The sequence below is a fragment of the Hippopotamus amphibius genome, chromosome 15 (genome assembly GCF_030028045.1).
Source record: "Hippopotamus amphibius kiboko isolate mHipAmp2 chromosome 15, mHipAmp2.hap2, whole genome shotgun sequence".
In the NCBI taxonomy this organism is placed as follows: Eukaryota; Metazoa; Chordata; class Mammalia; order Artiodactyla; family Hippopotamidae; genus Hippopotamus; species Hippopotamus amphibius.
In genome coordinates, this window is record NC_080200.1 from 4,262,762 (window position 1) to 4,276,580 (window position 13,819).

At 38.7% G+C, this 13,819-nt stretch overlaps 1 protein-coding gene across 4 annotated transcripts in view; it reads left to right on the top strand.

The window, feature by feature from the left end:
• SAFB (scaffold attachment factor B) overlaps window positions 1–13,819 on the top strand; it is a 36,830-nt gene that overhangs the window by 5,074 nt on the left and 17,937 nt on the right. For all 4 annotated transcript variants that reach the window (XM_057709809.1, XM_057709808.1, XM_057709811.1 and 1 more), the window contains exons 3-4: window positions 11,994–12,058; window positions 12,141–12,347. In XM_057709809.1, the coding sequence (XP_057565792.1) occupies window positions 11,994–12,058; window positions 12,141–12,347 (272 nt within the window). The remainder of the gene's footprint in view (window positions 1–11,993; window positions 12,059–12,140; window positions 12,348–13,819) is intronic.

Sequence of the window (13,819 nt, forward strand, 5' to 3'; positions counted from 1 at the left end):
GTGTGAAACATCTAAGAGGCAGGCACCAATATCGACCACGCTGTGTGGCATATAAGCTCTGGGAGAATACTCAGTGACCTCACTTGGGAATGAAGTCAATTCTGTGGTCCACACTTCATTGTGCATTTTGGGCTTTGTCCATATCAGTGTTTTTGCCAAGGCAAAGAGTACTAAAAAATCAACAGAGAAAGGCAGTTATAGAAGGAGGAAAAATAGAGCTTGTGGGTCTCCTTTTCTGCTTTTTCTTTTAATAGAAAAAGAAATGCTTGTGTGAAGATCTCTAGAAATACAAATATACTTTTAAGTATTGAAATTCCTTTCCATTCAGGAGGGAACCCATTATTAAAAGTGTGGGCATATTTTCCTGGACTTCTCTGTATGTCTGCAGTCATGTAAAAATACAGAAAGATGTGCAGATATCTGTGCACCTTTGTCTTTTCTTTAAGAAAAAAAAGAAAAATTGATCCTACTACACACAATATTCTTTAATTTGTTTTTTTCACTTAGCATGTTAAGAACATTTTTCGGTAGTGCAGAAAATAAAAAGACCTCTTTTAACAGCTGAGTAGTCAGGGGTTTGTTCCAGTTTTCTGTGTGGCTGTGAATTGGGGCTGTCTCTGCTGAAGGAATATGTTTTTGTTAACTTACTAGAAGTAGAATTCTGGGGTCAAAAGATAAGTGCATTTTATTTTAAAAATAGCTACCAACAAATAGCACTCCAACAGTCTGGTTAATATCTGGCAACATCAGGGGGCGGAGGAAGGTGCCTATTTCTTTACATTCTCACTTAATGCTGAATGTTATTTATCTTTTTTTTTTAATGTTGCCTCATATATAGAAGAAAAGTACCTCATTGTATTTATCTGGATTTCTCTGCAGGTAAAGTTTCCATTTACATGTCTTCACAGATTAGACAGTTTCTGATGATTGGCCATCTGTATTTTATGAATTGCCCTTTCATGCCCTTTGCCCATTTTTCTGCTGGGTTGTTGGTCTTATTGACTTTTGAGGGCTCTCTCTCTATAAAACGTCGCAATTGTTTTTTCCCAGTCTGTCGTTTGACTTAACTAGTTGGTGGTGTTTTGGTCTTAAACATTTCAATCTTTAATACAGTCAGTGCAGTCAACCTATTCTATATGGTTTCTAGGTTTTATGTTGTATTTTGAAAGGCCATCCTTTGCGTTAAAATTTTTTTTTTAATCATTCTGCATTGCGTAGTAGTATTTATGGTTTTATTTTGAGTTCATTTGGAATTTCTTTTTGCATATGATGTGAGGGAAGTGGGGATCAAAATATGGGGCATTTCTGTAAGACTTCTCGTGCCCAGTCATATTCCCTGCCTGTCCCTTGTTGAGGGGGGAAAATGTGATTACTTTGACCATAGGTTAGTTTTGCCTGTTGTAGAGCTTCAAGGGAAATAAAACCATTTAATACAAACTTTCTTCTTTTTTTTTTTTTGCCCGCACGGTGCGGCTTGTGGGATGTTAGTTCCCTTACCAAGTATTGAACCCAGGCCCTCAGCAGTGAGACCTCACAGAGTCCTAACCACTGGACTGCCAGGGAATTCCCGATACAAACTCTTTTGTGTCTGATTTCTTACACTTGGTGTGATTCTATTCTGGAATTTTACGGTGCATTTTGATATTTAATAGAGCAAGTCTATAAGTTTTGAATTATTTACAACTGCCTTATTAGATTATATCAAGATTTTAACTGAAAATAGAATTTTTCTTCTGCCCTGTTTGAGCAAACTCAAAATGGTTTGAAATCTGATTATTTTAATCAGAATCCTAGAAAGCACACATCAAGTAATCTCAGCATTCCTCCAAAGTAGTTTTATACCAATACTTTGTTTAGCAGAATCTTTTAAAATAATTATCAATAAAAAAATAAAAAAAAATAAAATAATTATCAGCAAAATAATTTAACTAGGTAATAAGCAAAGTCAGCATGTTTGCTTTTTTAAACTATTGCCTGATTGTGTTGCTGGGTTGTTTTTGCTTCTTTTGACATAATTTCTTTTATTCGTTCTTTTTTTTTAATAACCATCAAATGCATTTTAATAATTAGCAGTATTTTGGACAGGTACTTCACAAGAGAATATAAATAAATGGCCAATGGCCACATCAAAAAATGCTTATCATTAGCTATCAAAGAAGTGAAAATTAAAATAACTAGAAATACTAGAAAACAACTATCAAAATAGTGATATAGAAAAACAAACTCCTGTACACAACTGTAGAGTATGTAAACTGATACGACTATTTTCAGGAAAAAATTGGCACATACTTATAAAATTTAAAAATCAACTAAAATACAACCCAATTATTCCCTCCTGTCTTTAGCCAAAATAAATGAAAGCACAGATCTACACAAAAATTTGAACATTAGCATACAATGTATCTTTTTTGGAAGACATGATTTCATGCTTTAAAAGGTGGAAGAATAATATAAGGAATTCTCATATACCCTCATCCAGATTCCCTAAATGTTAGCGTTTTGTTACATTTGTTTTATCCTTTTCTTTCTCAAGGCAGGGAAGAAGGAAGGGCAAAAGGTGAGGGGGGAGAGAAGGAAAAAGGAAACAAATGTTATGTATATATATGTATGTATGTATTTCACCCCCTGAACTGTTTGCAAATAAGTTGCATGTATGTGCTGCTTTGCCCCTACACATTACCGTATTTTCTACATAGTCATAAGTAGTTACCAAAACCAAGAAATTAATATTAATATAATACTGATATTTAAGCTTAGATCCTATTTAGATTTCATAATTTGTTCCAGTAATGTTCTTCATAACTCAAAAGAAAAAAAAATCTAGGGTCTTGCATTGCCTTCAGTTGTCACGTCATTTTGGTTTCCTTTAATCTGCAGCGAATCCTAAGACTCCTTTGTATTTGTGACATTACTGTGTTCTGAAGAGCACAGACTGTTTATTTTGAAACCTGTTTTTCCATTTGGGTTTCATTGGATTGTTTTGTTTTGTTTCCTTCACGATTAGGTTCCAATTATGCACTTTTGTCAGAAATACCACCGGAAGTGTTATTTTTCTCCCTTATCCTCCCTAGAGGCACATCCTGACCATTTGTGTAAGTCACTTGAGGTGGTATTGGTTGGATTTCTCCACTGGAAAGTTACTATCTTACCCTTTGTAATTGTATCTATGGGGAAGATACTTTGAGACTTATAAATATCCTTGTCACCCTCCGCTAGTGTCAGCATCTACTGCGTCTTGTCCAGTGGTGATTTTCTAAATTTATCATTCCATCTATGGTAGTTATGGTAGCTGTCTCTGCCATCAGAGATAGCTTGCCCTTCTCCCCCACTTATCAGTGTGAACTTAGAAATTCCAATTTTTTCAGTAGGTGATAAGCCTTGATGATTATTATTTATTTTGATGTTAAAATTGTTCCAGTGAGAGTCCTTCAGGCTGGCTCCTGTGTCTTTTTGACATATTCACATCATTCTTTGATCACTTGCTTTCTGGCACAAGACAGTTTCAGTTTTTGTTGCTTTCCCTGCCTTGCACTGGGAATTAGCCATCTCTTCCAGGTGCCCTCATTCCTTTTTGCAGAGCGTGCTGCTGTACTCTTTGTTACTGGAATGTCAACTTCTTGGCCAGTACTGGGTCTGTAAGGGCTTTCGGTCTCAGTGTGCCTCATGAAATTAAATGCTGGTGAAACAATCCGAAATAAGCCAATGACAGCTTAAGAAATGCAAAAAATAACATATGGGAATTGCCTGGTGGTCTAGGGGTTAGGACTCCACACTGTCACTGCCAATGGCCTGGGTTCGATCCCTGGTCAGAGAACTAAGATCATGTGTGCACGTGATGCAGTCACAAAAAATAATGATAATAATAATAATAAAGCCCTGGCTACTATGAACAGTGCACCTGCAAAACTCGCTAGCTAGTTATAGTTAGTTCATCACTTGATTCTCCTGAATTTTTGAGGTGGCAATGATAGATCATCCACAAGTCAAAGACTGAAGCACGTTATTGCTGAAGGACATTAAAAATAGAGAGAAGGAACTTGAAAGGCTGGAAATGAGATGAGTGGCCTCAGCTTTCTGATGATTTAATGCAATCCCGATCAGATTACCAATGGCATTTTTCACAGAACTAGAGCAAGAAATCTTACGATTTGTATGGAAACGCAAAAGACCCCGAATAGCCAAAGCAATCTTGAGAAGGAAAAATGGAGTTGGTGGAATCAGGCTTCCTGACTTCAAACTATACTACAAGGCCATAGTGATCAAGACAGTATGGTACTGGCACAAAAATAGAAAGGAAGATCAATGGAACAGAATAGAGAACTCACAAGTAAGCCCAAACACATATGGGCACCTTATCTTTGACAAAGGAGGCACGAGTATACAATGGAAAAAAGACAGCCTCTTCAATAAGTGGTGCTGGGAAAATTGGACAGCAACATGTAAAAGAATGAAATTAGAACACTTCCTAACACCATACACAAAAATAAACTCCAAATGGATTAAAGACCTACATATAAGGCCAGACACTATCAAACTCCTAGAGGAAAACATAGGCAGAACACTCTTTGACATACATCAAAGCAACATCCTTTTTGACCCACCTCCTAGAATCATGGAAATAAAATCAAGAATAAACGAATGGGACCTCATGAAATTTAAAAGCTTTTGCACAGCAAAAGAAACCATAAACAAGACTAAAAGGCAACCCTCAGAATGGGAAAAAATAATTGCCTATGAAACAACGGACAAAGGATTAACCTCCAAAATATACAAGCAGCTCATGCAGCTTCATACCAAAAAAGCAAATAACCCGATCCACAAATGGGCAGAAGACCTAAATAGACATTTCTCCAAAGAAGACATACACATGGCCAACAAACACATGAAAAGATGCTCAACATCACTCATCATCAGAGAAATGCAAGTCAAAGCCACAATGAGGTATCACCTCACACCAATCAGAATGGCCATCATCACAAAGTCTGGAAACAACAAATGTTGGAGAGGGTGTGGAGAAAAGGGAACTCTCCTGCACTGTTGGTGGGACTGTAAGTTGGTACAGCCTCTATGGAAAACAATTTGGAGGTTCCTTAAAAAACTACAAATAGAACTACCATATGATCCAGTCATCCCACTCCTGGGCATATACCCAAAGAAAACCATAATCCCAAAAGAAACTTGTACCATCATGTTTATTGCAGCACTCTTTACAATAGCCAGGACATGGAAGCAACCTAAATGCCCATCAACAAATGAATGGATACAGAAGATGTGGCATATATATACAATGGAATATTACTCAGCTATAAAAAGGGATGAGATGGAGCTATATGTAATGAGGTGGATAGAACTACAATCTGTCATACAGAGTGAAGTAAGTCAGAAAGAGAAAGACAAATATTGTATGCTAACTCACATATACGGAATCTAAAAATGGTACTGATGAACTCAGTGACAAGAACAGGGAAGCAGATACAGGGAATGGACTGGAGAACTCGAGGTATGGGAGGGGGCGGGGGGTGAAGGGGAAACTGAGAAGAAGCGGGAGAGTAGTACAGACATATATATACTACCAACTGTAAAATAGTCAGTGGGAAGTTGTTGTATAACAAAGGGAGTCCAACTCGAGGATGGAAGATGCCTTAGAGGACTGGGGCAGGGAGGGTGGGGGGGAATCGAGGGGGGGGCGTCAAGGAAGGAAGGGAATATGCAGATATGTGTATAAAAACAGTTGATTGAACCTGGTGTACCCCCCAAAAAAATAAAATAAAAAAATAATAATAAAAATAGATAAAATATTCTTAAATAGTAAGTAAACCTAAAAGGAACATTCAAGGAGTGCAACATGACTAATTTTGAGAAAGTTTTCCCAGATGTGATGACTTGATATCATAAAGTTCTCAATTCCCCCCAGAGCAACCTAAAAGAAACTTTGACTTGTCTGTTCTAAAATTAATCAAAAAGAAAATACACAAGAATGACTAAAGTTGAAAAACGGTGTTGCATACTTGCTCTCGTTTTAATGGTAGAATATTGGAAACAGAGTGGGGAATTTGAGGATTTGTTCATTATCAAGGAAGCACTAAGGATTTTTCAGTAAATGGTGTTGGAACAGTTGGTTATCTGGTGGAAGGGGAAAGCTCTATTACCTTCTTCTATGCAAAATAGAAATTCAAACTCAAATAGTACTTTTATAATATAGTGGTAAGGAAAGCCTGAAATGAGATTTAAAAAAAAGAAACTGTAAAGAAAAGTAAATTTGGCTACTTGAAAGTTTTAAGTCTCTCTTAATAAAAGAGACTGTAAGTAAGGTACAACAACTGGGAAAAAATATTACAGCATATAAATATCCAGGAAACATTAAATATCCTACAAATTAATAAAATGAACAGTCCAGTTGAAAAAGAACAACAGATGAATAGACAGTTCACAGATTAAAGAAAAAACAAACAAAGCCTATATACAAAAAAAAATTCCATTGTTGGCAGTTGAAGGAAAGCAAATAAAAATAATGGTAACATTTTTGCCTATTACTAAAAATTTACACAATTCTCAATATCCCACATCAGCAAGGGTGTGAGGAAATGGGTAGTTCTTGGAGATGATAAATTAATAAAGCTGCTTTGAGGCGTGGGGGTAACTAAACTAAGGAACTCCATAGTATGGAATAAAAGATGGAGGTGAGTCGATATATAGCACTAGAAAATATTCCAAGGCCTTTATTGAGTAACAAAAGCAAGTTACAGAATGTATATACAATATGATCCCATCACATAACAAGTTTATTTCTGTTTGAATGATATATGTGTGTAAATCCCCAAGACAGTGTTTTGAGGGACCACCAAGCTGATAACAGTGGTTATCTCTTAGAAGTGCAATGGGGAGAAGGGAGACTAGCTTTTTTCATGTATTTATGAGGATGGATCTTTTATTAGTAAAGTAAAATTTATGGTGAAATGGTGTGAATCTTCTAATGAGTGTATTTGTATAGTTGTGTGAATGTATTTGTGTAATCAGACAAATTTTTAGAAATATTGACCTGCCCTTATGCAGCAGGCCACAGGGGTTACTGGAGGGAAATCCCAGCAGAAGTCCAGGGAGGTTGTCTCACAGTTGAGTTGGACATAATTGCCAAAGCAGAAGCTTACCGGGGAGAAGAAACAATCCCAGGCAAGGGGGCTGGAAGCAGGTTATGGTGAGACAAGAACTGAGCAGAGCCTGTAGCTTGGAGACTGCAAACGTTGAAGGCATTTTAGTCTGTGGAAGAAGGATTTGAGGGATACCTTTTCCCTTAGTACCGAAGACAGTCACTTTAGTTTTTGCCAGAGTGATATTTTTCATTCACATTAATTTTGGATTCGTTTAGACACATTGGGGAAAGATCCTACTTTGCAAAGATAAAAAACCTGCTTACTTCTCCCCATAGTAGGTGATTGTTGGTAAGCATCCCACTGGGGAGTGTGCTTTCTGTATTAAAGACTAAACGTCCCTAAGACTGTGTATTCCCTTGACATTTCTGACCTGGGAGAGTTCTCCTCTGGAAGGGATTTGGACTGCAGTGTACCTGTGCTTACTGCTCAGGAAATCAATTTGTCGTGAGATCCGAATCTGCCTGATGAAAACCTGCTGCCTTTCTTGTGAAAGGGAGAAAGACAGTATAAAGGGTGGCAAGTTGGTGTCCGTCTACTTAGATTTTTCCTAGTAGTAACTCAGTGGAATTGGGCAAAAACCAGTGTGCATATTCTGGAATGGTTCCAGCTTTATCAAATACAGTAAGTCTGTGGAAATGTTGCTGGTGTATCTTCCTGGTTTATTGACAAAGACCACTGGATTGAGTGCCAGACACTTTTTTGAACTTCAAGGCATGTTTTGCCATAGGATTGTTATAAAATGGTACTGGGGTTCCCAGCCAGCCACCAAGGCTATTTGCACATAGTGTATTGCATTCAGGTGTTAGTGTCACAATTCCCTATGTTCCTAAATAAAATGTTCCTGAAAAATGAGTGAAATTAGAATATGGAAAAATCAAGTAACACATGTTGTAAGAAAATTCTTATCCCTGTGAGAGATTTTTTTTTTAAAGTCTGAGTTATGGTGTAAAGGATTAGGGTTGAGCTTTTTAGCTCCCTGTGTCCCCACCCTCCCTTCTATATATACTTATAAGTTAATCATTAAATATAGTCAAATTCATGTCTGGTTCTTTTATCTTACTTGAATAACACTTAGTAGCCTTAAGAAATTGATCTTTGCTTTGGGGTAAACGTCCTCACAGGAAGTGAGTTTTGTGAGGTTGTGCAGCTGAGGACAGGTGGCTGATGAGCACCCCTTTCCACGTCCTCCTCGGACGGAGCCATAGGAAGCGTGGCTCCGACAGGAGCTCCAAGGCAGGTAAACTTCACTGCACTGCATTCTGCTTTTGAGACACGATCTCCACAGTATATTTCGTGTAATTCATACGTGTGCTTTTATTCCTCACACTGAAAATAGTTTAATTTTGGCAGCCTCTTGAGACCAAAAATTTTGCTTTGCTGTAATTTTTTCATTTTTGCCATGCCTAATGATTTCCAGTTTTACGTCAGCTCTATCATTTTTTTTAAGAACTTTTTTGAGATACAATTGGCATGCAATAAACTGCATATATGTAAAGTGTACAATTTGATTTATCAGTAATGTATATATGGCAATCCCAATCTCTCAGTTCATCCCACCCCAGTCCCCCCCATGTTTGTTCTCTACATCTGTGTCTCTATTTCTGCCTTGCAAAGCTCTGTCATTTTTATTATCACTCACATTTTTCTATTTTTTACTCACTTGATTTGTATAAAAAATAAAGACAAATGACCACATAAATGCTACTATTTAGATAAAGGTGCCAGCTTGCCTGCCTACTGTGGACTCTTGGCTCCAGAACAGACTGTAAATGTTATAAAATAACCTGTTGGCAAGAAAAATTATGAGGTTGGTTGAGGGGAGTTAGAGGAAATGATTTCCTTGTTTTTCAAAGCACAGAGTCAAACTGATTGATTGATTGATTGATTGATTATTTGGGGGGGTACACTAAGTTTAATCATCTGTTTTTATACACATATCCCCGTATTCCCTCCCTCCCTCGAGTCCCCCCACCCCCACCCTCCCTGTCCCAGTCCTCTAAGGCATCTTCCGTCCTCGAGTTGAACTCCCTTTGTTATACAACAACTTCCCACTGGCTATCTATTTAACAGTTGTTAGTATATATATGTCTGTGCTACTCTCTCACTTCGTCTCAGCTTCCCCTTCACCCCCCGCCCCCCCCCCCCCCAAACCGCGAGTTCTCCAGTCCATTCTCTGCATCTGCATCCTTGTTCGTCTTGTCACTGAGTTCATCAGTACCATTTTTAGATTCCGTATATGTGAGTTAGCATACAATATTTGTCTTTCTCTTTCTGACTTACGTCACTCTGTATGACAGACTCTCCGTCTATCCACCTCATGACATATAGCTCCATCTCATCCCTTTTTATAGCTGAGTAATATTCCATTGTATATATATGCCACATCTTCTTTATCCATTCCTTTGTTGATGGGCATTTAGGTTGCTTCCATGTCCTGGCTATTGTAAATAGTGCTACAATAAACATTATGGTACATGTTTCTTTTGGGATTATGGTTTTCTTTGGGTATATGCCCAGTAGTGGGATTACTGGATCATATGGTAGTTCTATTTGTAGTTTTTTAAGGAACCTCCAAATTGTTTTCCATAGTGGCTGTACCAACTTACATTCCCACCAACAGTACAGGAGAGTTCCCTTTTCTCCACACCCTCTCCAACATTTGTTGTTTCCAGGTTTTGTGATGATGGCCATTCTGATCGGTGTGAGGTGGTACCTCGTTGTGGCTTTGACGTGCATTTCTCTGATGATGAGTGATGTTGAGCATCTTTTCATGTGTTTGTTGGCCATCTGTATGTCTTCTTTGGAGAAATGTCTATTTAGGTCTTCCGCCCATTTGTGGATTGGGTTATTTGCTTTTTTGGTATGAAGCTGCATGAGCTGCTTGTATATTTTGGAGGTTAATCCTTTGTCCGTTGTTTCATAGGCAATTATTTTTTCCCATTCTGAGGGTTGCCTTCTAGTCTTGTTTATGGTTTCTTTCACTGTGCAAAAGCTTTTAAGTTTCATGAGGTCCCATTTGTTTATTCTTGATTTTATTTCCACGATTCTAGGAGATGGGTCAAAAAGAATCTTGCTTTGATGTATGTCATAGAGTGTTCTGCCTATGTTTTCCTCTAGGAGTTTTATAGTGTCTGGCCTTACATGTAGGTCTTTAATCCATTTGGAGTTTATTTTTGTGTATGGTGTTAGGAAGTGTTCTAATTTCATTCTTCTATAGGTAAGTATTTGTATAGTCTTGGTGTGGAAACGGGTTTCTACACGTGAAGGTAAAAACCATTTACACATAAAAACTGATTGATAGCTTTGGCTGCATGAAAGTAAAATTTACCCAGAATCCATAAATAAAACTAAAAGATTGGTGAAGAGCTGGGAGAAAGTATGTGTTGTGTATATGACATGCAAATTAAAAATGAGGAGAAATGGAACAGAGGTTTTTAACTGGAGATGGGATATAAATGAGAAATTTTTACAAATGTGCAAATGATCTACCAAAAAAAAAAAATGCAACCTATGCAGTGATCAGATAAATTGAGGTTAAAACAAGTATTCCTTTTTTTCCCTACCACATTGTCAGGGGTAAAGAAATAGCTGATTTTAACAGAGATTCAGAAAAATTGCCTGTTGATGGAACTATGGATTGTAACAATCTTCCTCTAGGGTATCATGTGGGGGGTTTTCTTTTTAATAAAAGACTTTAAAATGTACATACTCTTTGTCCTGAATGTGCCATTTATAGAAATATGTCCTAATATGATAGTTACCTAGGTGCAAAAAATAATTACCAGAATGTTCATTTTTATAAGCATTTGCCTAAATTTCCATCCATAGGTATTACTCAGGTCAATGATGGTGTCTCCATATAATGCTATGAAAGAATATAGAAAGATGGTCACAACATATTAAGTGAAAAGGTTATAAAATGGCAGTACAGTGCCATTCTTAAAGTATGTGTATATACATAGAAGTGGGGAAGGTTATCCGTCAATATATGCCATCGTATGAGAGCTTGAGGGCTAACTCTAGATAGTAAAATTGTGGAAGGCTTTTACTTTCTTTTTGCTTTTTTATTTACCTTTTATGTCATTGTCTCTGTGGGAAAACGTGTTCCACATTCCTTAACTAAAAAGCAGCACAGGGACTTCCCTGATGGTCCAGTGGCAAAGACTCCGAGCTCCCAGTGCAAGGAGGCCCCAGGTTCAATCCCTGGTCAGGGAACTAGATCCCACATGCCCCAACTAAAGATCCCACATGCTCCAATGAAGATCCTGCCCCTGGCAACAAAGGTCCCATGTGCTGCAGCTAAGATCTGACACAGCCAAATAAAGAAATAGTAAAAATTAAGAAGCAGCACATTTTGGTTTTGGTGTTGTTTTTGTTTTGCCACACCGTGCAGCTTACGGGATCTTAGTTCCCCAGCCAGGGATTGAACCCACGCCCTCAGCAATGAAAGCAGAGAGTCCTAACCACTGGACTGCCAGGGAAGTCCCCAGAGCAGCACGTTTGTGTGAGATACTCTTCTCCCCATAACTAAAACCACTTAACAAGAAGCCAGGCCTGGAAAAGGTCTGGTCTACCCCCACCTTATTAGAATCCATTGCCAGCCCCTCATACTTCCACAGCCAGTTAAGAACAGAACCACTTCCACTTGGGGGTAGTAGGGGGGCTGCCTTGTGCAGAATGGCCTTACCGTTCCTGGATTATGGTGTTCCTAAGTGGAGACGTGCCACAGGTGTTTTAGGTTGTCTTATTTCTGTAGTGCTTAGGGGCCCGTAAAAGTGGAAGTGGTCAGTCACATCTGGAAAATGGGTGATGTTGATCTCATGCTGTAAATTATTTCTCCAGGGCGCAAACCAGAAGAAGAAGGTGTGGAAGATAACGGGCTAGAGGAAAATTCTGGGGACGGGCAGGTACGTGCAGCCTTGTCAGTGAATCAGCACCATGTGTGGACCTGTGACAGTCACCTGATGGTGGTATTTTGTTTTGTCACAGGAGGATGTTGAGACCAGTTTGGAAAACTTGCAGGACATCGATATGATGGATATCAGTGTGTTGGACGAAGCAGAAATCGATAACGGGAGCGTTGCGGATTGTGTGGAAGACGACGATGCTGATAATCTCCCGGAGTCCCTGTCTGATAGCAGAGAGCTAGTTGAGGGCGAAATGAAAGAGCTTCCTGAACAGCTTCAGGAACATGCTGTAGGTAACTCGGCAGTGTCTCCAGAATGTACCCTGGATGTAGTAATTCCTCAAATACCTTCATAGCTGATGAGTTTTATATTTGGGATTAATGCCAGTTGAGTAGAATGGTGGCAAATCCATTCACATGTAAAAATCAGATGTCTGAAAAACACGCTGCTTCATTGAAAAATGGTGTCTTGTGAGGAGCGCGAGTATGTGCTCTCCATTTGTATCATGCAGCATTCAGCATTTTGAGGACACTATTCTAGACCTTCCTATCATAGGAGACTGCTGTGTGGTGTAACAGCTGGGATGCCTTGAAAATACCAAAACAGAGGTTGAAAGTTGGTCTTTTGCTGTCAACTGATTGGTAGTTGCCTAGTCGATCTTTAATACTAACTTTGACAGTTTGTAAAGCCTTAGCTTTTTTTCATATTAGATGCACATATGGTGGGTATTATTTCTTGAACTCTGGCAGACATTAGGCATGATTTCCTTTAATCCTTTTAACAACAGTGTGGTATATAGATGCTGTTATGCCCATTTTCCAACTGGGGAAGTCGGGGAGTAAAAAAGTAAAGAAATATCTCCAGGCAACATAGAGCTCATATGAGAGAAAGAATTAAGACCAGGCTAATTCCAGAGTCCATGTACTTAACTCATACACCGCATTGTCTCAGTGCTGTTAATTTACTGGATTGTGTCATTTCCGTGAGGATGAATGTTTCTCAGGTGGACAGAAAAGGCAGTGACAAATAGAAGGTGTTGAGGCTTCTTTGTAGGAATTCCTAGCGAGTGGCCCTGGGAGGTGCCTTGTTTTCGTAGTGCTCCTCAGATCTTTTGCCAAGTGTCTCCTGAGTACTCCTAGGGGAATGAAGCCCTGTTCTCTGCCAGTCCACCCACATTTGCTGTTCCTCGGAATGTGTTTGCATTTTCTTTTGGAACTGATCCTCAATACCCTTACAGGTGGCAGGCTGTCATCTTTGAAGGGGGAGGGGGGGGTTGATTTTGAGAGGCAACTGAGAGTCATTTTGACACAGATAGGGTGTGCAGTTGTTTTAATCTGTTGATGAGTCTCATTCACCAGCTTCCTAAAAAGGAATGCGAAAAACAGCACAACGCCTTTCCTTATTGGCTGCTTTTTCTTAAGGGTGTTTTATTCCCTGTGAGTAAAAAATAATGTATTCAGTAACAAAAGCCTGGAAACTCCTAAGTGTCTATCAGTAATGATTAAATAACTGTGGTTTAGTGGAAGCAGTTGTTTAAGAGTTAACAGCATCAACTAGAGGCCTGCCACTTAAGTTGCTGTGTGACCTTGGGTAGTTTACTTAACCTTTCTGGGCCTCATGTGCAAAAATAGTGGAGGACTAAATAGATGAATGTTTATTGGTAATTTAAAGCAAAAGTCATCAAGCTGGCCGAAGATTTATTGGAACATAGCCACACCTATTTGTGACAATTGTCTGTCGCTGATTTCTGGATACAGCAAT